The sequence below is a fragment of the Serinus canaria genome, chromosome 13, assembly GCF_022539315.1.
Source record: "Serinus canaria isolate serCan28SL12 chromosome 13, serCan2020, whole genome shotgun sequence".
NCBI lineage: Eukaryota > Metazoa > Chordata > Aves > Passeriformes > Fringillidae > Serinus > Serinus canaria.
This window is the reverse complement of record NC_066327.1, coordinates 12,610,176-12,635,888: the sequence shown is the minus strand read 5'-3', so window position 1 is coordinate 12,635,888 and position 25,713 is coordinate 12,610,176. Positions and strand designations below refer to the sequence as shown.

At 46.6% G+C, this 25,713-nt stretch overlaps 1 protein-coding gene across 2 annotated transcripts in view; it reads right to left on the bottom strand.

Annotated features, from left to right (window-relative positions):
* GRIA1 (glutamate ionotropic receptor AMPA type subunit 1) overlaps nucleotides 1–25,713 on the bottom strand; it is a 119,938-nt gene that overhangs the window by 62,866 nt on the left and 31,359 nt on the right. For both annotated transcript variants that reach the window (XM_009091473.4, XM_009091474.4), the window contains exon 3: nucleotides 1,219–1,458. In XM_009091473.4, the coding sequence (XP_009089721.1) occupies nucleotides 1,219–1,458 (240 nt within the window). The remainder of the gene's footprint in view (nucleotides 1–1,218; nucleotides 1,459–25,713) is intronic.

Below are 25,713 nucleotides of genomic sequence, written 5' to 3'. Positions count from 1 at the left end.
GAGATGCACATAGCAATTCTCTGGAATCATGCTGGACAACCCTAAACAACCCTGTGCTTTTGGAATATTCTGTGTGCCCATGCCTCATGACAACAGAAAGCAGGTGGGATGCTTTCATACCTTCTCCTGTCTCTAAGGCCCATCCTATCCCTTCAGGGGATAATTAAAACTTCCAGGACAGAGATGTGAATCACCTTACCTCTGCCCTATCCTCCACAAGTCTGCTTTGCTTGCAGCCTCCAAGCCTGGAGCTTTAAAGGCATCTGAGGGATGGGAAAACTGCATCATGGAGCAACGAGCTCTCTAGCCCTTTTTTGGTTTGTGGTTTAGAAAGTTAGGTAACATCCTCCATTACCCCACACAGGTTTTTGTTCTTTTACATAGAAAACTGACATGCTCCACCATGGGGAATTTGGAGTTTTCCAAGCTATTTGCCAGAAACACACATTTCACTCCTGAATGTGAGCTTAGGTGAGATCTCAGCAAGTGTCCATTCATGTTTCTAAACTCAGGACTCGGTGCCCTTGAGTTTGACAGCCCAGTTCAATATGGAACCTATGGAATAGAAACAATTTCCCCATTTCGAATTCCAAACCATTTGCACACCAAGTATTTCCCTCATGTTGATGGGGCTTGGATCTGACCCCATGAACACACCCACACCAGGTCAGGCTGATGCCTCTTTTAGAGCAATGCTCACCCTCAGCAGAAAGGGATATTTAGAAGAAAAGGCATAGGGAAGGCATAGATTGACCCAACCCACAACTTTTGGAGGTAAAGACTCCTTCTAGACCACTGTCTTTAACTGCCTGGTAACCCCTAGAGCTGTGCTGAGAAGGTTCTGAAGGAGGAATGATGAGGAGGACTCCATCTTCTCAGAAGGCTAATTAATTACTTTATTATACTATATTATTCTATACTAAATTACATTATATCTAAACTGAATCTGCCAAGCACCCAGCTCTGCACACACTGCCCTGAATCTCGTGACTCTCAGCCCACAGTGCCAACACACACACACACACTGATAGGCCCTGACAGGCCAAGGAACCAAAACACCATCACTCTGGGTAAACAATCTCCACATTGCATCCTGCTTTGGCACAAACACAGGCACAGCAAATGAGACAAGAACATTCTTGGGAAGAACTGTGCCTTGCTTTTCTCCGTGAAGAGAGATGTGGGGCCACAAAGGCCTCCCCGCGAGCTGTGACTCACCGCGGTCGGCGTCGTAGATGTACACGAACTTCTGCCAGCTGTAGTGCTCGATGACACTGATCAGGGCATCCTGGAGCTCGGGGCGCAGCTGCAGCACGAACTGGTTGGAGGTTTCCACGGGGAAGCTCGGGGTTATGAAGCAGACATGGAGGGCCCCGCAGAAAGACGTGAGCATGTTGACAGTTCTCCTCTCATAAAAACCGAAGATGGCGTAGACGCCCTTGGAGAACTGTGAGCAGACTGCAGGAGCAGAGGGGAAGGTGGTGAGGGCAGAAAATCAAGGAGGTTTCTCAGCAATGTCACCAAAATAAACCTTTCCCCTGAGATAAGCTGCAGGGTTTTTCTGGACGAGAAAAATCTTCCCCCAGGTGGGTGGGTTGGTGAAGGCAGCCTGTGAAGAACAGGGCTTGTGGCCATGGAGGGCCCTGCCCTTGGTCTCCACAGACCTATTTTACTTATGACAGGAAGAAATTACTCAAAAGAATGAAATCAGTGTCCCCAAGGCTCTGCTGAAGATTTTGCTGCTTCTGGAGTAAAATGAGTTATCTGAACATAGGAGCCCTTCAGCAGAAAGAGGCTACTGCAGCCCTGGATGCATTCAGGGAGCAGAAGGAAAGCCTTTGCACAGCAGCACAGCCCTTTGTGGCCAGCAACTCCTGAGGGAAACCATGGCTTTGACCTCAGCAGCTGAGGACACCGGCAAAGGTTCACCAAGGTTAAATGCAGCCTCAGCACAGCTCCAGGGGGATCTGTCCTGGGGCATGAGCTGCTGGCTGAGTCAGAGCCTCTGACACTGGGAGTTGGTACTTGGGAGCACAACTTTGGCAATTTCTGGTTTCCTCACAAAGCCATGGAGACAGGGCTGTGAGCCCAGTGAGGTATCAGCAGTGTCCTGGGAGGTCTCCCCCAGGAGGGCTCGCTGGGTTCCCTGGCAGGTGTCTGTCTGTCTGTCTGTCTGTCCTCAGCCCTGTGCTCTGCAGGGAGGGCTCCCTTGGGTTAGAGCCCTTCTCTGCAGAGCACTTAATGAGATCCTGGGAGCTGTTGGGAAAATGCCTGAGGATCTCAGCGAGACAGAGAGAGTTCACACTTTGTGTTGTAAAACTTAGCCCCTGAGACAGTCAGACTCACTCAATATCACCCCTGTTTACGGCACATCCCAAGTTACCATCAATAAATCTCCAAGCTGGAGGTGGTGGCAGTGACAGCACTTTTCCTGTGTCAGAACTCCTGGCACTAGTGTTTCCTCCTCTTGTCACTCTGACTCTGAAGACCTTTGGCTGTGACATTTATACTGACTCAACACTTCACACATCACTCGCCTGCTCTCCCAATGCAAGGGCAGGCTGAGGAGTTGGATGTGACATTCTGGGGTCTCCTGGCAAGTGCTCTGCCCTGCTCGGGAATCCCCTGACCTGATTTCTGCTTCTAACTGCCAGTACCCAACCTTCTGCATGTGTGGCTGCAGATAGCCTCCTAAAACCGAGCTTCTTGCACCCTTAGCTGAGCTTCATGTGAGGTCTGTCCCTCCACCAGGGACCCAAAGTCAGTTCTGGCTGGCTTAGAGCCATCCTGGAAAAGATTGTCTTGTTCCTGACTTCGCTACTGCCAGCACCAAACATTCAGAGGCAAGAGCAAGAAATCCTGCTTCCCACTGTGCAAAGCAGTCCTTGCTCCAGTCTCACCCTGAAACAAAGCAGCCAGGCTTCGTGGTGGTGCTGAGAGCTGAGAATGGAATCTCATAAGACTGAAGAAATTTTTTCCGTTGTCTTGGATCTGAGCCCGGTTTTTGGGCATCCCAGTCCCGCAGTTTGTTCGCAGGGTTGCTCATCCTCTTTTCACTGATTAGCACCTGTGATCTCAGCATTTTCCTCCCACAAGGGAATTTGCTGTTCTGCAGGGCAGGGACGCCTCAGAAAGCCCAAACTGAGACGGAAATAACCCCCTCTTCTCTTTATGTTCACAGCAGTGCCTCTCTTTGCAATCAGCAATTGTGTCTGTATCAGCTGGAGTCACTGCCCTCATCATGAGACTGACACATCCAGCAAGAAAAGCAGCAGATACAGATGGAAATAGTCTGAGCATCTTTTCCATGTGGCTGGAGCAGTGGGTCTAATGAAGGGTGTGAGATACCATATGTGAGAGATCAGCAGTGATCTCCAGAGACCCGGGCTTCAGCCTCACTGAATGATTAAAGAGACATTTTCGGGACAGCTGAACAATACAGTACAATTAACAATCCAGACAATAAACTTAGCTGGCTTGGTTTGCTTTGTTTTAGGCAAGGCATGGCTTCCTTGGATTTCTTTTCTATTCAAAAGGAATCTATCCTTTTGCATATTTTTTTTTCTTTAACTTTGTGGCTCAGTCACGCTCAGGCATCCCTCCTACACTGCTCTGAGACATCATCAGTGCCAGCATTTGAAACAGATTGTACCAAAGACAACTGGGAAAGTGAGCACTCTTTATCATTAGTAAGTTTGGAAAGAACCCTCACTTGCTTTGTACTTGCAGGATAAGAGAGGCAGAGAGGCCATAGACAAGGCAGATAATTTGGGAAAAAATAAAAAAGGCTTACCAAGAGTTATCTCCCAAAGAAAAACAAAGAAACTTTTGTGTCAGTTAATCTGGAAGAATGAAGAGTGAGAGCTGTAGCCACCTTTCTAGGACTGAACTTGGCATAATGTAGAAGCAGTGGCTGCAAAATTATGTAAATCTCAGGGCTATTTTAAATTACAGATGCTCCAAATGAATTTACACAGCAAAGCTAAAAAGAAATTACTTGCTTTTTATTTAATACACTAAGAGATTGCTGGAACTCCTTACATTCCCTTTAATCATTTTATGAAGCTAATTTATTAATTATTCTGTTCTCATTTGATTGCTCTGCAACTTCCTAATAATCTACTACTAAGAATTGTAAACCTTAAGTAGAGGCAGCAAATATTTTAAACTCTCTTTGTTTTTGTAGTGATGAGCAGTCACTAGCCTCTGACTGATGGATTTCTAAAAAGATTGAGAAACATAAAAGGGAAGAGAGTTGTGCTGGAATGCAAGGTCCAAGAAGTTGAGCTCTTCTGGTCAATTGGCTGGTAGCAACATCACCCTTTCCAAGCCCTGTGCTGGCTATCTGTGAGCAGCTGGCTGGCCCCAGCCCAGCTGTTCCTGCAGAGGGGAGCTGCAGTCAGCCTGGAGACAGCTCCAGCAGCTGAATTTGGAGAGTTCCACCTCAAGCTCCTTCCTGCAGGCAGGAATCTGGGTGAAATCCAGCAGCATAAATGTTTGCCTGTCCCAGGATGTGAGCATGAGTGAGGAGGGTTTGCTTGGATGCAAATGCAGACATCTGTGGCTGTTTGCATGTGCTGGTGGTGGCCTCTGGGCTGCAGGCTGGGAAAGGAGAGAGAATGTCAGTTCTGGGCTGTACCTGAGCTCGTATCCTACACTGAATTTGTAATTTATTACAGAAGAATTTCCCTCTGAAGTAGCCCTTGGAAAATAGAGTCCATAATGACTGATAACTGTGCTACCTAGTGCTGTGTTCTCCCTGTTCAGTCGTGTTTACTTGATCAGTTTGGGATTTGTGGCTGAGGCACTCCCAGTGTGTGCTGCCCCACGCCCCAGGGACACCCCATATCCCTCCTTCTCCAGGCACAGGATTTCTCCCTGAAATCTCCAGTGCTGCTCAGCCAGCAGGTAAAAGCAGAGGCATTAACAAGATTGTCACCTGGTAATGCTGAAGAGACGATCCAGTGACAACCAGCTGCTCTCTCACCTCTGCAGAGTGCCTGCTGCAGCCAGGTGAGGCCAGAGCTCATCTGACTGCTCAAAAAACTTTTCTTATTTACAGGAAAAGTCAAAATAGATTGTAAATTAGTTAAAGAATGACTGATGTGGTAGAACAAGCAGGGGACACTGCCTCTCTCCCTGTGGAATGGTAACCATCAGGGAGCTGATGTGTCCTTGAATTCAGATGAGGAAAAAGGCATCTGTGATTCACTCACTGGGAACCCACAGACTCCAGCATTTCTAGTCCTTGCCGAGTTTCTCCAAAGCTCTCTTTTCATATGGAAATATTCAAGGTAAAGAATGTGCATCAGAGAGAAACACCGATTTTACTGAAAGCACACACAGGAGAGGACACTTGTTTGGGAGCTGAAAGAGGCAGCTCTGGCCACCTTTGCAGATGCTTCCAAGAAAGAAAAAAATAAATCAGTAAATACATCAACACTCACAACTTTAAATTGCACATTTTCTCCGTGGGAGAGGAAAGCAAAAGAGGTGTTTTGAGTCTGTAAAAATTCAGGGTAGAATTTTTTTTTTTTGGCTGCAGCTCTTAACCAGAGCAAGTAGATGAACAAGATTGATTTCTGCATTGGGACAGTCAGAGGTATTTTACAAGTGGGTGTTTGACCTGACCCACGTGGTTGAGGGTGAAAGGCAGATGTCAGATAAAACAGATAATTCTTTCAGGTTTTGGTGAAAGAAGATAACCCAAAAAGTTTCTCTCAGAAACCATCAGCACAAAGAGGAGCTGAAATAGTCTCAGGATCTGAGGTGGGAGGAAGGGCAAATGGGCTGCACAGAAGGATGGAAATGAGGATTTGGTCTCCAGCAGTGAAAACTGTGCATTCTGCTGAGAATCTGCAAACAAGACTGCAAAAAGGGAACTACTCTCCAGGGACACAGCTGGGGAGGAAGCCTGGTAGGAGATCCTGGCAACTGCTCATCTGCCATCTCCTATAGAAGCAGAATTTTCACCACTTCACTGAGTTTAAGACTAGAAAGGGACATTAGATCATTTCTACTGACTTGTTGTATCTCATGGACTATTAAGTTTCACCCAGCTACCCCTGGAGGGAGCCAATAATATGGTTTAGTTGACTCTTAGGAGATTCAGCTGCTGCATGTGCCTCTGTCATAGAACAGAAGTAGCAGAAACAGTGCTAATACCCAAAGCCACAAGAGCGGTTAAAAACCTGATTAAATGAAATATCCCCAGATGTTCCTCACAAATGACTCATGTTCTCACTTGCAAGAGGGGACAGGCAGCCCAGATGGTCCCTGCCAGATCTCAGAGGGCTTCTGACCCTGCAGAATGTCATGGCATCTAGGAGGGAAGACCCTGCATTTTCTCCAGGAAAGCTATTCCCATGATGCTGAGCTGCACAGTGACCAAATTATTCCCATAGCCCATACAAAAATAACAGAGAAAATTTAGATTCCAAAATAAGAAGAAATCTTTGAAACCACTCAGCCCAGCACACCCCAAAATGAAAAAGTGCCTTTTAAAAATTGCATGGTAAGTGTGGCCAGACTTTGAGGGTAATAAAACAGTGATCTCAGTTTTGTCATTTATCCCCTGCAAGCTATTAAAGATGAGCCCTGCAATGCCTGCAGCCCCAGTTACCATCTCCATGTGCCCAAACCTCCTGGGACACAGAACCAACACCCTCACTTGCAGCAGAGCATACTCACTGACAGCAGTGGTGTCAAGAAGCAGCTCCCACATGCTTCCCTTTGCTCACTTGCAGCGTGCTTGTGCACATGTGGGAAAGAGGAGGGAGGATATGCATGCATAATTAATTCTCAGCGTGCCCTGTCTGGAGGCGACCCTCGCACAGAGATGGAGAACCTGACATCAGGTTGGCAAAGCTGGTGGGGTTCCAAGGAAAGAGCTCTGGTGTCTGCTGCAATTAGGCTCAGCTCAGCTTTCCTCCCCAATGTTTGTCCTCACAGCTCTCCTCTGTGGCGTGGGTGCCAGAGCACATCCCAACGACAGCATGTTCCCACAGATTTCTGCAGCAGGGGAAAGCCAAACAGATTCTACACTCCCCCATTGTTCCACTCGTGTGTTTAGCTGACAGCAGATATGTCCCACATATTTGATCAACTGCAAATCAGGCTGATGTGCTATCACAAGAAATACATGTTTTTCTTTCAAATATACAAAAGGTACAGAACAGTGCTCCCTTCCATCATTTCCCTGCACTGCTGCTCTAATGATCCTGGAATCTGGAAAGCAGTGTTGGCTTTTACATAAAGATCTGCTTTCCTTCCCTCATATTTTAACAATAATCTGTGACTGAAGAGCTGCTCATAAATGCATATGCAGATAGCGTCAATTTTTCCAGTGAAGTTTGTCAGCCTAACAAATAGTTTGCCTGGCTGACAAATGAAAAGTTTCCTTTGAGATCAAATTGGATTTGGGGTTCTTCTTTCTCACACACCACTGTGTTTTAGGAAACAGAAATAGCATGGTGATTTGGTCACCAAAATTTCACAACATGGACTCTTATTTATTTAAGCGAACTTTTGAATTAAAATCAGGGTGGTGGAAGATACAGTCATGGGGAGTTGACTTTAATCTCTCTAAGGAACCAGTTGAAGGTCCTTGCTCTTCCACTTGTGTACTTCACATCTCAAAACCTCTTTTTATTTTTCTACTAGAGCCTTTGAATGCAGTTCTTATCCAATGTGACTATAAAACAGAAGAAAAAAATTCAAATATCAAAGGTTTTAACGAGGTCATTGAACTTGTTGAAATAAGGAAAGAAGGAAAATGATGATGTTTGTGTCAAGATTCTACTTGCTTGCTTTATTTGTTTTTAAAAGTGTTTCAGCAACTTTGGGGTTGCTAATACTTTGTTGAGTCACATATAAACAAGAATTAAATATATTGAAGGGTTTACAGTCAACACAAACTATTTCTGATCACTTTTAATAGGAATTAGATGCAAATCCCTATGCAGAAGACAGTGAGATCAGAAGCATCCTTAAGAGGGTCTCGTTTCTTCTGTGGGTAGAATTAGATTATTATTCTAATAGTGACAGTTTGGTTAATGAGGATCCTGTGGTTAACAGATCAGATTATGTGTAAGGAGAAATGGGTCCATTGCCATCTCTGTGTCAGGTTTGTTATTTAATCATAGTTTGGATCTTTGCTCGTGAGGCACATGCTTTTCTCTGAGCCCATCTGCTCCAGCCCCTTTTGTCAGAGGCTGACTTTTGCACCATGCTCATTCAGACCCAAAATAGGACCCATTTCTGAGCTGGAAGCACTGATGCCATGCTCTCAAGCTGTGTAAGACTCTTGTTGTCTACTGCATTCATCTCTCCAGTGTCCCATACCAGAGCCACAGCTTTTCCACAGCACCCCCTGCTTTCACAGCTTAAAAACAGAAAAGATGTGCAGAAGGGCTCTGGTGCCTGAAAAGTACTCTGGGAAAAAACTCTGCATTTTTCAGCTCTAATAAAAGATTTGACCTTTCCAACTTGTCTCATTGTTTAAAGGGGAGTGTTTTCCTCTATGCCAGTCTGGCTCTTTTCTGGGGCACAGTGAACAAACCCATTCGGGATACAGTCTTCTGAGAGTCTTTTGCAGCACCTTATGTCTTTGAAATTCCTAGAATCATTGAATGGTTTGGCTTGGAAGGGACCTTAAAGTTGTGCCAGAACTGCCTGACACTGTCATCCGGTCTGCTGGGCAGTCTGGATTTTTGCTGTGTCCAGAAAGAACCCAGCAGAAAATGCTGCAGTGCTGGGTTCCCTTGGTTCCCTTGTTTCCCTTGCTGGGTTCCATTGCTGCTGTGCTGGGTTCCCCTGGTTCCCTTGGTTCCATATCTGCAGTGCTGGGTTCTCCTTGGGTTCCCAGGAGCTCTGCAAAAGCAGCTGAACTCTTTTACCCCACAACCCACACCTCAAGCTCCTCTGCAGCCACTCTTGAGGGAAGGAGTGATCCCTCTTAGGGATCCCAGCTGCAGATGGATGTTCCCATGGGACCCACAGACTCAGGAAGACCAGAGATCCCTGCTCTCATCAAACCTTCCACAATGAAATTGAGAACTCATAATTTGTCCTCATTGAACTCTCTGTCTGAAGCAGAGACATAAATATTAAAGCAAGATTACTACAAATGGAAAAGCGACAGCGATGTTGTAAAAGGAGATGAGGAATGAGGGTTGAACCAATTTTCCTTCTGCTTTTTTATTAGATGGCCTTTTGTATTATATTGGTCCTTCTGAAGTGCTGTACAGTTTCTTGTACAAGGGAAACTAAGTACAGGATCATGTTGTGGATTCTGCTGGGAAACATGAACAACAACAGAGGGAAAGAACAGAGCACCAGCATGTTAATAGAGTATACAGCACACCTCTCAGTTCACCACAGCATTTAATTCTGGGCTGTAAGTGCTGAATTATTAAAACAGTAGAAAGAGGGGAGTGAGGAGTGGGAGGGGGGAAGAAAATCAGTGGCAGAAAGCAAATGTGTCACATAGAGGAGGTCTTGCTGCAGAAGAAGTACACTTTGTCTTCAAAAGCTTCTTTTCTTTCCCTAATACATTATATTGGTTCATAGACATTAAAGCCTCAGACTTCACTGCAAGCCTCAGGTTCTGGTGGAGATTTTGTAAGGGCCTGTCTTGAAACTGTCTGCAGAACTTTATATTTACCAAGGGCAAGGATCCTTCAAAGAGAATCTCTCACACACAGGACAGAGCATCATGTCCTTGGGGGCTTGAAGTGGCAAGAGGTACCTAAACCCATTAGCTGGTGTGTTATCTACAAACCTTCACATTTTCTGTCCACTTTCAGGGCTACATCACAGGTATATGCTGAGTTAGCCAAGCAGATGCTCCAAAACCTACATGTGCTATCACTGTCCCAAAAGTGCCACCCCTTTCTGCAGTCACTGGAGCCTTTAGTTTTCTGGGAAGAGGAGAGAAAGGCACAAACCCAACAAAGTACTCAGCACACAAGGATTAAGCCCTAGAGCACAACCCTTTAGTGCTACCTGGTTGCATATTGTGGTCACCTGAGGTCTGTGAATGCACCAGTGGTTTTGAAACCTATTTACCATCTCAGCAAGGGCTGAGTTTGGTGCACAATGGCAAGATCCTTTGACATCTGAGAGTGCTGGTTTTTGTGGCTTTAAGTGCCTCCCCTGGTGGCTCTTTGCTATAGTAATGTGTTGTAGGGTTTTTATTTTCCCTTTTCACATTAATGTTCCATTCCATTGTGCTCATAGCTTTGTTCAGAGCTACTTAATGTCAGGGGGAATATTACCATTTCTTCCCTCTCATTAGAACAGCTTTAATCCTGTCTGCACTGCCAGGGCAATAAATGATAAGAGTTACAACATTTTGATTTCTGCAGTGCCTCAGAGCACCAGGTTTTGTGGAAAATCCCAAACAAACACGTTTAAGCTTGAGATCTTTTAAACTCAGTGGGAGACTGTGTTGTCTGGGGAGCAGGGAGGCAGAAGTGTGGCAGATGGTGAGATCTGGACCTATGGTTTGCAGTTTTATGGTCTCTGGTGGAACTTCTGTGCGAGTTGCTCACCGTGGGTGGTGGAACAAACAGTTTACATGAAGTGCATCCAGTCAGGGTGCCCAGATGGAGCTTCTGCAAAGGGGAGATGCTTAAACCAGGGCTGCAGGCAGCTCTAGAGGCCAGTTGCCTCTTGTGGGAGGTGAAGACATCCATCCCTCTGAGTGATGTGAATGGTGGGGATGTAGGAACTGGAAGAACACTTCTCTGCCCCACTGCTCCCAACCTGGGGGTAGATGTGGAGCCCCTTGGGAAAGTGACCCAAAAAATACCAAATACCAGCCTGGCTACCCAGCAAGACCTTCAGCACAATTAAAGTGGAATTTGAGGTTTTTTCTAAAAAATCTTAGGTGAAATTTGTGTCATTTTATCAGCATGACAGAGGAGACTTTTACAGCTACAGGTTTCCCCTGAACCTGCAATTGGGCCTACAAAAATCATCTCCCATAGCAAACTCACAGGACTGAGGAAAGGACCAGGGTGTGGGAGAAGCTGCAAAGCACATCACCAGCTATATAAAGTGACCTTAGATACACATCTTTTGCCTAAAAGACCTTTGGGCAACCCAATCCCTTTAAGGTTAGAGCCATGGAGTATCAAATACAAAGCAAAACTTTGGGAAAAGGCTTTTCAGCTGGATGTTTGACTTGCAGAGCTTGATATGTCACAGTAAAGATTTATGCTAATGAAAGATAAAAAATCATCAGCTCTACTCAGAGGCCAGTGAAGACACCAGGTACTCTCAGATATCCTGCTGTGGGACTGAGAAAATAGTCTGGAAAATGGGATGTGTGGCTTAGGGAGAAGAATGTTAGAGCATCCTTAACATTAGGAAAACACTGAGATCCTTTCCTGACGTGCCTACTTACAAGCAGGCACTAATCTTCCCTACTAATTTCTATTCTGGGAGAATTTTTAGGCTGCTGGAGAAAGAGACTCTCCAGTGAGCTGCAGAGAGCAAGAGAGATCATGTAAAACCCTCTGCATAAATGCAAATTGCAGGGAGGCCAACCAGAGCCCAGGAAGGGGAGTTGCTGCAAACCTGGGGGTTGTTCATCATTGCAGAGCAGTGACACTGCACTCACAGATGCAGGTTCTGCCTCAAGCAGTCACTCAGTGCAAACCAAAGCTGATGACAGGATTTAGGCAGCTAGTGAGAAAACCCCACTGCTTCTCAGCAGAAACTTTACCTGTAAAATATTATTTAGACAGAAAAGCAGCAGCAGGCTGGGGGATGCTAATTTGTACCACTTCTCACAGGCATCAGAGACTCTTGCACCAGGTGTTGCTCAGCACTTCTGTTGACATTACAGAGAAATGCTTCTAATGAAATCCATTTGTTCATGAAACCAGGATCACTTGCCAGCCAGGGGCAGGCAGGTCTTGCACAGAGAGGCACCAGGAGCACCAGCTTTTCAAGGAGTGGAAACATTCCTTGGATTTAACAAATGTTGTGCAAGACAGCTGAGCCATGGAAAGCTTCACACTTCAGGACTTGCTTCCCACAAGGAAAACTGGGAAACAACGCCATGTGCTGGACTCTGACTGCACAGCTAAAATGAACACATGGATGGCTAAATGTATAATTAGTCTAATTAAGGCACCATTTATTCCAGAAGCCTCTGGGGGAAAGGCAGGTGGAGGCTCCAGCAACCAGAGAAGTTTGGCAGGACAGAGCCTGCTGCTACTGGTGGGATGAACCCAAATAAAAACTTTGTGTGGAAGAACAGGCAAGAAGAAACATCCCTGGGACAGGTTTTTTTCTCTTGGTGTTCACAGGAAGCCCGAGGTGCAATATAAAACCTGTGATTTTACACCTCTGGGACTGTCCTACCTAACCTGTGAGGGCTGTGATTTTCTTCTCTCTGTACTGCAACCCACTTTCAGTGCTGAGTGTGGCAGAGAGGAGTGTGCAGTGTAGCCCTCCCTTCCAGCTCCTGACCCTCCTGCTGGAGTAAAGATTCATTTCCCTGTGAGAGGAATTCTTTCTGGCTTCCTGTATTTAACATGGCAGTGAACATCTGCAGTGGTATTTCCAAAGAGTTTGTTGGGATCATCCCTATCATCCCTCTGTCAGCACAGATAGCCCTGACAGCAGAGCAATGTCAGCTGAGAGCCTTGGTGGCATTTCCAAAACATGCTTGAATTACTGAGTTGACTGCTGTGTCCCTTTAAAGAAGAGATGTTGGGATGATCCTTAGGTGATTTGGGTGTGTAAGGAAGCCACATGGTGCATGCAGCCTCTGAAAATTAGGCTTCTGCTAATGTATACTAAAAGCTTTTCTCCTGTGATGATTTTACCAGTGCACTCCCAAGGAGAGATGCTTTTGTGGCATTGTCAGAGGAGCAATGGAAGAACTGGGGTCATGTGCAGGTTTGGTTGACTGAGTCAACCTCTGTCCATGTGCACCTTGCCCACTCAACAGCCGGCCACAAAATCCCCAGATTTTGGGGTGAGATGCCAGCTGGTGCAGCTGTAAATCCATGGCTAGAATCCACTAGCATCCTCCTGCAAACTTCTTTTTTGAACCCCTCATGTAAAGAGAGTTAAGAAAATCATCAGCTTTCTGCCTGGTTGGAAATATTAGTCTATGCAATATAAACAAGACAGCTAAGAAAAAATTTTATCTCAGTGTAGGAAAGTTGTCTACATTATAGTTTCCCTGGTAACTACATCGAGGCCAACAGAATCACACTGGGTCTAACTATGGTCTGGTTTTGTCAGGTGGGAAGCACATCATGTTTTCCTGCAGGAGGCTGCAGGGATACAGGACCTGATTTGTGGGTGCACTCAGCTGTGACTGGCTTGTAAAGAGTGTTTGCTTCATGTCTGCTTGAGCACAGGTCACCAGGTCCTCCTCAGAATGAAACCAAAAGGAATTTGTGATAAAAGACCCTTGAGATACTTTTCTTGACATCCTTATTGGAAAAATCCTTCAAAGGAAATGGATGGGAAATAACAGAAACCTGAGGAGTTGTGAAAGCTGGATGGGAGAGAGGAATGGGGAAAGGAGATGCAAGCTTGAGATTCATTGATAGGAGAACAGCCATTAAAACTTCAAAATCAATTGGAGCTTTGAAAGAGAAAAACAAGGATGAAAGAGAGTGTGAAGGGGGGCTGAGTACAGGTGCATTCAGGGATTCAAGGGTGAGGTGCCTTTTTTTGGCAGTGGGGGGAGGAAAATGGGCATCAACACCTGGGTCACTGTTTTTCCTCTCATTGAATGGAAAAAGTAACATTTTCCTCCTCTGTAATGCTGACAAGTTTTGTCTAAGATGGGTTTTTGCAAGCCTCACTGCCTGATGCTGGCAGTCTGTCCTCCATCAAGATTTTAAACCTAATTTCACAGCTGGACAGACTGAGGCAGCCACCTGTGCAAAGACACAGAACCTTTTTGGGGTGGCACCCAAGTGGCCTCACACAGACACCTCTCTGTCAGACAATGAAGAGCAGGCCCATTGCAGGGCCTTTCCAGGAGGATGCTCACATTTCACCCATGGAAAGCCCTTCCCCAGGGCGTGGTGCCTGCTGCACTGGGCACTCCCTGTCCCTGTTCTCTCCTCTCACCCATCCTGTCGGGAGGAGGGAACGTGCTGACAGCAGAGCAGGGCAGCTCTGCAATGCTGTGGTGCTCCTGCCTGAGCACATACAGACTTGGCATCTCACCCCAAAATCTGGGGATTTTGTGGCCAGCTGTTGAGTGGGCACTTTGCAGAAGAACTCATGTACTGGCTTTAGCACTAAACCCATTGCAATTCCTCTCAGCTCAGCCTCAGACCCCGCTGGTTCACACTGGGCTGGAAGAGGAAGGACAACATGACCTCTGGCCTGAAAGGCTGGAGACCTTCCCAGAACAAAGCCATGCCCCCTCCAATGCCTTTTGTTTGGCTCTCTCTCTGTGATTTCATGGTTTATTAGCTTTTAAAAAGCACAAGGCTTATCTAATGGCTTGACTTTCAGCATGGCACTGGGTGCCCAGCTGGTGGCTTTTGAGTTTCTGCCAGGCATTGGTTTCTGGGCCAAGAAAATCTCTCCCTGTGGGGCAGGGATGGTCTGGACCAGCAGCTCTGTGGATCTCAATTCAAATTTACCCCATCCCCACTCCTCAGTGGAGCAAAGGGGAGTTATTTTTCCCATTGGCTCTGCCAGGTGGGTGCAACATGGACTGTGGGTCTCAGTTAAATGAAAATGTAGGAGGAGAAGTTGGCCACCTCTGCCACAAAACTTGTCCTATTCCTACATCACACTGGCCTGCCTCTTGTTGCAAGACAGAGCATCTTTAAGAAAGATAAAAAGACCCAGTTTTATGGACAATCTATATTTTAGGAGCATGCTACTAAATGAAATTTTCTTCAGTGCTTATACAGACTCTTCATTTCTGGTTGGAAGCCTCCCACTTTATTTTCTAGGCGTGAGATCTTATATTTGTTCAGCACCTAACACCTAGGGGAATCTCAAATTGCAGCTACTCTGTTTTTAGCCTTCTCCCTTTAAAAAAAAGAAATACATTCTTGAATGCTACAAAGCAACTGGCCAGGCTTTTGATGATCTTTCATTAAACAGAAAGCAAACATTCAAATGGTCCCTTGGACAAGCAAAGAATCAATTTGTTTGAAGGAAAGTTACCCAAGACACCCCAGATATTTCTGTTCATTCTACCCTAAAAGCTTTGGTAGGCTTTACTTTTAGCATCTCTGAGACAAAACTAATGCCAATGGAACAGATCCAATAAAGACAAGCAACAAAGCTAGCTGAGATTTCTCATCACCTTCTTTTCCCCTTCAAATGAAAACTGAGGCTTGATCAAAAGTAGGAAGTTGCTGGTTTTGACAAATCAGCCTGATTTTCACAGGGAAAAACAAAAAGGGAAAAAGTTTTACTGTTAAGGCAGAACATTGAAAGATAAATTCTGGGATGCAATTAACCCTCCTCCCCTGCTCTGGATCATAAATTGCTCTACAAGAGCTGTCAGTGTTCTTTCCCCCTCCAAGAGATGCTGCAAGGGCAGTGAGCCAGAGCAGCAGGGATAAATCTGAGGTGAGAGATGGAGAATGTGGGGTCAGAGGAAATGTTGCCAGGTTCATGCTCCGCTGCAGGTGGGATGTTCAGCCACTTCTAGAACTCTGTCACCTGAGAAACTCGCCCTTATTTCTGTGTGTACTTACACTTGCTCTGCACCCAGAGAACCTCTGCTCAGCACAGCACGTGGCCTCTGTCCTGTCCTGCTGACAGGGGGATGTGTCACAGTGTCACAGTGTGTCCCAGCCCTCAGCTCTGTACTCCCCACTGCCCCCCGAGTGCTCACCTTTCTCTGCTCCAACAGGTACAGCCCCATCTCTCCCTGTGCTTCAGCCCCATCCCTGCTTTCTCACCTGCCCTGGAGCAGCTCCTTATCAACACAGAGACCCCAGGCAGGTGGAAAGGACTGCTCTTTATTGCCAAAAACCTGGCCTTTTAGAGCAGTTAGCCAGTTATCAGTTTACACAGTTTTGAGGCACAACAAGCCCCAGCCAACCAACCACCAAACACCTGATGTGGACACGTGGCAGTCACACAGCATCTCTCTCACATCTCTCAGGTCTCTCTATCCCTATTCCAGCTGAGTCAGTCTCCCACAGTTCCCTTCTCCTTAGCCTAAGTAACAGGCCAGAGCAATGCTGCAAGGCCTTCCCTTTGTAAACCCTTACCCACTGGTCACACAACACTGCATCCCACAAGTGCATGGCTGTGAGCAAGCCTGTGGTGCAGCTACAGGAACACACACCCCTGCATGGAGCCCCTCCAGCATTCCCAAGTCCCTTCTGCCACACACTTCCCAAATCCTCCTTTCCATGCCCCACCCGTGCACACACACAAACACACACAAATCCTTCCATTAGCTAAATCCCAGGTTTTTACATTGCCTTTCTCACACTAAGCCCTTCCTTATCACCCTGCTCACAGACACCCGGGCTAATCTCTCTCCCTGTGCCACGCGTGCCCACCCGCTTATCTTCCCTCTCCTCTACACACACACACACTTTTTTACACAGAGGCTAATCCCTCTCAGTGTTATAAAAAGTGTCATGAACCTCAAAAATCCTCCTTACCACACCCCCTCCTCACTGAGTAATCCCTTTTGGAGTCTCGGGCACACGATCCCACTGACAGCGTCCCTCCACACGCATCCACGGCACGCTCCACACACACAGCAGCTTCTTTGTGTCACACACACCATCACCCCCCCTTTGTGTCACACACACCATCATCCCCCCCTTTGAGTCACACACACCATCAAGCACATATTTTTCCTTAAGTCTGACACGTCCATGTGAACCTGCCCCCAGTGCAGTAAAACCAGCGTATTTTTGAATTGAGATAAACCAATGTAAATGGGATATTTGGGGATGAAACTTTGGATATTTGGGGAACTGTCCTGAAAAATTGAGATTTGTCACGTGAGAGATTGTAGAAGATCTGGCATGTTTCAGTGCAGGAAAGCAAAGGCTGAGAGGGGATGTGTTGCTGCTTATAAAAACGTCAGAGGGGTAAACACTAGAGAAGAGCTATTGATGCTAAAGGACAACATTGGCATGAGAACAAGTGAGAATAAACTAGTCATGAATAAATGCAGGCTGTGAACCACAGAGAGATTTGTAACCATGGGAGGAGAGCAGCTTGGGTTTTGCTTTCCAAAGGGAGCACTGGAGCAAAGGCAGAGCTGGTTTTGTCTGCAGCATTGGTTTTGTCTGAGCGCACCACCCCGAGGTGCCGTCCTGGGCTGGAATCACACCCTGCTGCACCTGCACACTGTCCATCAGCAGAGGTTAACAGTGCAAAAGCACTTTGCTCCTTGCCTCTTTCTCCTCACCTGCAGCAGTGGGGTGGGGAAATGGAGCAGAGACCCCGTGCTCCATGGGCAGTGCAGGTGCAGCACCCAGGGCTGAGGTTGCTGTGGCAGGCACAAACCATGCTCACATTTCCTCAGCCTACGTTTGCATTCCAGGAGCATCCTGCCTCCACTGCCCTCCTGTCTCCAGACACACAGGGCACCTGAGATGTCTGATAGGAATCACATATCTGTAACATGGATACCGAAAACCACAGGGAAGTGAATATTTAGTGGACTGCAAACGCTGCTGCATGAGCCATTATCTTCCCAGGAGCAAGAGCGCCGGATGTTTTCCTTCCCTACACTTGGTACAGCAGATGAAGGAGATGTTGGCAGAGCACTGTGAGAGAAGCAGCAGATATAGAGGTCCCTACCATCTGTGTAAAGATGAAAAAATCTCTTTGGAAAGGGGCAGAGGAAACCAAGACATTTGAAAGTTTCTCTGTGTCTCACATTATCAAACATGGAGCTCTGTCCCATGGGAGAGAGCAAACTCTGCTTATGCTGAAGTCAATGACTAAAAAAAAAAACTTGAGGTCTTGGTAAACTGAGAATTTTTGAAAGTATGGCATTTATCAAAGTGTGGGTGCCTTTTATTACAGTGTAGTGTGAGGGCAAGAAGAGAGGGCTGCAGGGGCAGGAGGAAACTGGAGATGCACAAAGCTCCTGGCAGAATTTCAAGGAGCAGCTTCAGTGATTCTCCCAGAAACCAGCGGAGCAAAGGGGAAAGGAGGGAGCGAAGGTGGGAAGATGCCCTCCTCCATTCAGACAGGAGTTCAAACCTGTATGCTTGAATTGTAGCTATAAATCTCAGAAGAGAACTAAAAGGGAAATCTGGCAAACAGAGCTACCAACGTCTCTTCTTTAAAAGTCACACCACCAAAAAAGCAGCAATTGTTTTCGGTTTTTTTTTTCCTTCCAGAAATATCAAAATGGAACAAGAATATTTATTTTTGTGCTGTTTCAACTAGCCTTAAGTTTCCTTTTGGTCAGAGGAACTGATAAAAATAGTTTTATTTCTTTACTACTTTTTGCTCTGCAGAGAGACAATGTGAAGAAAGAGAAATATGAAAATAGGTGGAAATTGGCATCACATGCTGGGGTTTTTTTTTTTCTGTTTTCCAACTGGTAGGTGGGAGGTAAGTGGAAAACTGGCAAAAAAAGTGTGAGCATACATAGAAAATCTCCATGTTTACCTTTTATTTCAGATTTGCAAAAAGATAGTAAACAACTATTGAAACCACTATTTCCTTAAAGGGAGAAAAAATCTTTTATGGCAAAGACCTGTGTTGAATGAAAAAATTTTCTACAAGTTTTCAACCACCTCTAGACAGAAACCTGTGATTATCTGCAATGGTCTGGGATGCCACAATGGGGAAAAAGCAGCAATGTTGAGGGAGAAGTGGTGCACTGGCATTGGCCAAAAAAAATCCAGAACAAAGTCAAAAGAGCCAACCCAAATTAAAGGATGGAGGAAATCCAAGGAAAGCCCTGAGTACCTTTAAACTAGAGAAATAAAATCTGTCTCATTTCCGAGCACACAAAGAGCACAATGAGCCAGTCTCCTGCCACAGTGATGACAGGCCTCATATCTATGACAAGAACAAATTTTCAAGCTCCTGGTAGAGGGATTAAAGCACTTGAGAAGCTGCCAGATCCTGCAAAATAATTTGGAGGTGCCACAAACTGCATGGGGATAGATCCTGCCTTGGTCCATAAGGGCTTTGGACCCAGCCTGGCTGGGTGGTTTCTATGTTTGCACACTTATTAGAAGGTGAATTGATGTGCAGGATATCTCATTTTCCTATTTACAAAATCTGTACCTGGTATGAAAGAGGGGAAATCAGTGACTGGATCAAGAGACAGCAAGGGAATTGCAAGTGTGAGAAGGAAAAAATTATGAGATCAATGACCTCAAGGCAGCTCTGCAGTCACTAAGGGATGGTCACTGTTTCTTTCCTTTGAAATCTCCTCTCTTTTCCTCTTTTCTTTGCCCCATTCATTAACTCTACATTTTTTCACAGCCCAGTTCTCTGATTTATTCTCTCTTTCCCAATGGATTTTGTTGTCCCTGCTCCAGTGCTCTTTTCCTCAACATCTCTTTCATGAAAACAATAATGTTCAACCAAAAGGTTGCTTCAATGATGGTGGCATTTAAGTGTTTTTGAGATAAAAGAAATGATTCTTCTATTCCAGGAAAAATCCAGAAACTGTAAAGAGGACTAAAAAACATCAATTCAAATAAATTTGTGAAAAGAAGAAGACATCAAACCAAAAAAACACCAAACCAAAAACATCAAACCAAACACCAAACCAAAACCAAACCAACCAAAAAAGAACAAAACAAAAAAGTCTGTAAAAGAAACCAACTCGTGGTATCTGAAGGTAGAGACTAAGTGAGCTGAGAAGGTTGGATACAAGGGATGAAGGTCATTTTAAAATCAGCATCACTGGGGTTGGTGCTAGAAATGTCAAGGAACAAACTCAAGCAAGAACTGCAAAAAACTGTGCAGCACAAGCACTGCAGGATGAGTTGTTTACAGAATCATAGAATTGTTTAGGTGGGAGAAGAGCTTTAAGATCATTGAGTCCAACACATTGAGTTAACACTGCCAAGTCCACCACTAAATCACATCCCTACGTGCCACATCTACATGTCTTTTAAATACCTCCAGGGATGGTGACTCAGCCACTACCTTGGACAGCCTGTGCCAGTGCTTGACAATCCCTTCAGTGAAGAAATTTTTCTTGATATCCAATTTAAATTTAGCCTAATCCATAAAAAAAAAAATTGCCAGTAATGGGTGGAGCTCTTTTGGAAGTAAAATAATATTTCATTGCTTCTCTTTTATGGAATTTATATAATTTACTTCAGCAAATGGAATTAGGGAGATTTTATCTTTTAAATTTCAGAAATTCCCTGGATGGTAGCTTAGAGTAACTGGGGCTCTGATTTCAGCTTGGGCCATTGCTTCTAGACAAGGTGAAATCTTGACTACAAGACCGAGAAAAACAGAGGCATGGTGCAAATTTCGATATTTTGTGATAAATATTGAATATCTTGTTCTGAACCATCCAGTCCCAAAACATGACATTGCCTCTTTATGGAATGACTGGAAACATAAACAACCTTCAGAATCCTGTTGTCTCCTTAAAAAAAAAAAAAAAAAAAAGGTGGCATTTGCTAACGAGGCCATAAATATTGATGTCTCTCTGAGGTCCCCCAGAGCCCTATCATTTCTGCAACTGACTGATTAATAATAGATTAAACACTTTGGTTTTGCTTACTCTGGGCTTCGTAACTTTGAGTGCATCTGCTGTGTTGGTGACAGGGGCCTGGAACAGATGGATCTGGCAGATATTCACTAGAGGAATATGGCAGGAGTCTACAAATACCTTCAAGGGCCAAAACTCAACCAAAATCTATGCAGGGACATCAGAGGCTTAGAGTAATTCAGTGAGGAGCTTCAGAATGTGTTTACTACAGATAAGATGTTGTGCCTTTGGAATATCTGCAGTGTTTACTACATTAGGAGTGCACATGACATGGCACTGTGGATGTATAATAAACTTTGCATTCATAATGCTCCTTTCATTCCAGGAGCTCAAAAGAGGCTTTAGGCTGTGTTTTACACAGGCCCAGGCTGGGCTGGTTTCAGATGTGCTGAGCTGCAGTAATCGCTCAGCACCTCCCAAAAACAAACTTCAAGGGACTATCTGGATGTCACACAATGAGCCTCTATCAAAGCTGATGAAAGAACCAGGTGTTCCTGGCTTCTCAGCTCCTGTTCAAATCCACTGGAGGCTGCTGGCATGGAGGATTTGTTCTAGCTCAGCAAGCTGTGAAACACCAGGGAAAATACCTGGTGTTGCTCTCCTTGTTGTTATAATTAATAGCCTCGTTTATAGTGCTCTATTAAAAAGATACAGAAGGCTACACAAGAAATCACAGCTGCTTTCCTCAGCTCTGAGTTCAGTGTCAGTTTTGCTGCTCATGAGTACTTGTCACCCCAGCAGCACCACACAGGACTGTGTTTAATAACCTTGAACTTGGCCTGGGCAGAAGGGGCTGATGCCCTGAGGGATGTCCTGCAGCCACACTCAGCCTCTGTGGTTTCAATGGCAAAATTAATTCCCAAACTTCAGCTAAGTCCTCTGTTCCTATGCAAAGGGCAGAGACCCCTTTCAGTGCTCCAAAGACTGCCTGCCCATTTATGGGTGTGAAACTGGAACTCAGTCAAGTTGAAGACATCTCCAAAAGCAGGGCAGGCTTTGCTCCTGTGTGGCTGCTGGGCTCTGGTGCTGGGGAGGAGACCCTTAAGAAGTCTGTGGACCCACACTCACCCCTCTGACTTGAAAGTCTCTCCTGAGCAACTGCCTCTGACTGGATTTCCTTTTTTTCTTTTGAAATCTTTTCAAATAATTCTAAGTAAAAAACCCCAAACCAAGACAGGGCAATTATCCACAGGAAATCACTGCCATTCAGCCCTCTGCCCACACACACATACAGACACAATATGGCTCTGAACAGCAAGGCAGCAAAATGTGTGCTTAATGTCAAACAGGAGTGAGGATTGAGAGGCCACTACCTGGCTATGCAGCATCTTTGTGTGCAGTAGCTGTGGGAGGACAGCATGGCCAGGTGTGTGGGGCAGCACAGGCACCCCAGGACACGCTCTGCACATTTGGGGACACTCAAAATTTCCCCTCTGCCTATTGGCTTTCTCCCAGTGTGCCCCTGTGCTCCCCTGGCGAGGGCTGGAGCCAGCAGCAGCAACACTGTGAGCTAAGTAAAAATTGAATAGATGCTCAGGTGTTTTGTTGATCAAGCTGAACAGATTGGGATCAGGCACTTGAGATCAGTGGGTGACACATTCAAAGGCGTGCTCCTCACTGTGTGCTGCCTTTGCTGGGAGCACAGCCCCCCTGCCCCAGCCCTGTAGCATCAGAGCTGCACACACCCTCCCTGAAGTGTGCAAATAGCTTCTGCAGGTTTCCCTTCTGTGAAACGAGGATTGCTCCACATTTCTTTTCTTCCTAACAAGAGGGGTTTCTGTGCTGCCACAGTGATTTGCAACAATGCTTTGCTTGATGTTGGCTGCCCAGAAGCCGTCTCTGACTGAGTGCTGGCAGGCAGGATTCCCCGGAGCAGTGTCAGGGGAGGAGGAGGGCAGAGCTGGAGCTGGCTTTGCCATGGAGCACAGAAGTGCTTCCCTGCCTGCCTCCCAGGCACAGGCACTGGTGCTGAGGTGGAGCAATCTGCTCTGCAGCACAGTGCTGGAAATCAGAACTCTGGGGGTTTGTGTTGGTCTGACCGGGGAGCTGGGAGGGCACTGCAGGAGTGCTGGGAGCAGGATTCCCTGCAGAAATCCACACAGGGAGGGGATGGACTTTGTTAGAGACCTGCAATCAAACCTTGAAACCCACCTTGCTCACTGGCAAGCCCGACTAGCAGGAAAGCCCATCTGCACTCCCATTGATACCATGCAGATTGCAACATCAAAAGCAAAGCTCTGGAGAGAAGGGCTGCGAGCCTACGGGAACACTCTTTGTGCAGAAACACCATGTAACAACATTTCCCTTTGATCCTTTTCCCAAGCAGTTAATTCCAGCTCCCTGTTGTGAGTGCAGACCTGCTGCTGCTGCTCAGCCCTCACACACCTGCAGAGGGACACATCCACCTGGCTGCAGCGTGGGACACCAGGTGCCTGCCTCAGGTACTGGGACAGCACGAAAGAGTCACACTGCTGGTTTCCCTCTTCCCTAGAAAACAGCTTTTGCACCCTGCCTTCCTCCCTGGGAAGGTGTAATCTATTCCAAAATGCAGTGCCTCTTTCAGCCAGTGCTGCTGAGCTGTCCTGCTGAATGTTGGGAAGCAATGAGGCTCGGGGAGGCTGTGCAAGGGCTGTGAAATCCTCTGTCCTCTAAGGATGGAGGTCACTACAGATTGCAGCACAAAGTCTCCAAGCTGGCTCTGCCCAGGTGTGGGTAACAATCTGCCTTCAGATCTGGGGTGGAAGGAGGCTTTTGTAGGCAGTGTGCACCACTCTTGAGTTTGTTTACTCATTAGTTTGCACACCACAGCTTCCCTACAGCAGCTCTGAGCTTTCCTGTGTGCTGAACTGGGTGCATTTCTTTTTATAACATTCCTCATCCAGTTTTAGTTGTTGTTGTTGTTTTTTCCTTTTTTTTTTTTTTTTTTTTTAGAAATTCAGCCAAAGAAAACATGATGTTGGATTTTTAGTCCTTTACCCTTGGGCCTCATTATGTGTGTCTCCAACCCTATTTATTTACATTTCAAGGGAGAGGCTGGCAGAGAAGCAAAAACACGAGGGCTTCCCTACAAATTGTGATCAGCCACAATTTTCCCTGCGCACAAAATCCTGCATCTCATGCTGCAAAGTCCAGAGCTGTGATATAGAGATTTTCCTGAGAGAAAATTTAGGGACAGCACACAGCATCTCCTTTTCACCTTTTCTGGGCATGGTCTGCCCTGTGTGATTCTCCTTAAAAACAAATCCATCAGGAAAGGACCTGCTGATCAAAGCTCTCCCTCAACCCCTCCACCCTCATTTTCCATCTCATCATTTTTCTTCCCATTTTCATGCCTTGTTTCCTCTGATCTTTAGGAGGAGTGGGGTTCATGCCATGCCCCTCTCCCACCTAGAACATGCTCACATTCAAACTCAAGAACTTTTCTTCTACAACACATCTTCTTCCTAAAAGTACTCAAAATACCAACCCTGCTTCCAAGCAGCCAGTGCCAGGAGGGCTCCTCTCTTTCCCTCCATTACCTCCTTTTCCAGCTTCTCAGCAAACCAAAAGTAAACATTGGAGAATATTCCACCTGGGAAGCCCCTTGCTCAATCCAGAATTTCTTGCCTGTGAGCCAGGCCCACCATGGGGTAGCTTGCACTGAGCCTAGAGCAGGATGGCACCTCCACCCTGTGGCTGAGTGCCACCATCGAGGGGCTCTGGTGTCCCTGGGCACAGCTGCTGTCACAGCTGGAGCCACCCTGTCACAGAGTGGTTCTCACATCTGCCCTCCCTGCCAGTTAGCAGTGCCCCACTTTGCCCAGGGCTTTTTCCTCCCCAGGGACCAAAAAATACAAGGTGGTGGGAAGAAACCTCCTTGATTCAAACAGCTGAGGTTCACCTCCTGCAAGCCCCAGTTCTGCTGTGGAATCCTGGTCCCAGCAGCCACCCTAGAGAGGCCAACAGGTGCATTCAGGATAAAGGTGGCAGTAAGGACAGAATTGAGGGCACAAGCTGGGTCACAGGCACTGAGATGAGCCCTGCCAGCCTCTTGCATGACAGCGTGGAGGGTGGGAGGCACTGCCAGGCTGTTGTGTGAAGCTATCTGGCATGTGCAGGCACCTGCTCATGCTCACACCCCCCCTGGCTTGGCCAGGAGGCTGCTCTGCCTCAGCAAAGCACAGATGGAACTGAGGGAGCTCTGCACAGGGCATCCTCCACCTGCATCTCACCAAATCCCACAGCCCTTCTGCCCACAGGGGAGAAGGGGGCTGTGTCTGTCCTGGGAGGGTCCTGCTTCCCTTGGCTGCCCCAGAGCTGGGATCCCACACCCTGCAGCCAGCCCCTCTCCACCCCTGGGAATGCCCAGGGTCTGGGTTAGGGACACACCACAGCTCCCATAGTGCTCACAGACACCCACAGCCTGCTCCAGTGGCTGCAGCAGAGCTTTAAAGGAGGACAGAGCCATAAGAAAAGGACTCACTGCTGGAATGGCCCATGCTGGGGGTGCCTGCTGGCACAGGGGCACCACAGCGGGCGAGCAGAGCTCAGCACAGTCAGGCACAGAGTGCAGCTGGCCCAGGTTTCACTGCAGCACTGAGATCCCTCCTGCCAAAACCTTGTGGGGAGGGTCCCTGAGGTGCATTGTGTTCTCTTGGTGCTGGGATTCCTGGGCAGGTACTGGTGGGTTTATTCTCCCCTTGGCAAACAGCGGGGGTGAGGAATTCCTCCCAGAGGTGCTGCAAAACACAGATGTGCAGGTTTGTCTATTCCAAGCTGCAGAATAACCTGGGAGAAACCTCTGCTCTGGCACCAGTTAGAGGGAAAACAGAAATAACCCACTCTGGGAACTATCAGAGTTCTCCACTTCAGGAGATTAATTAATTTCAGGATTAATTTTATGTACACTGCAGGATCTGAACCAATACTGGTGCAGGCTCCAGCTTAAGGCAGAGCAAACAGAGGCAACACCAAACCCTGCTGCTGGTCTGCCCAAGGCATGATCCCTTCTCAAACACAGCCTGCCCCAGGGCTGAGAAGGGGGA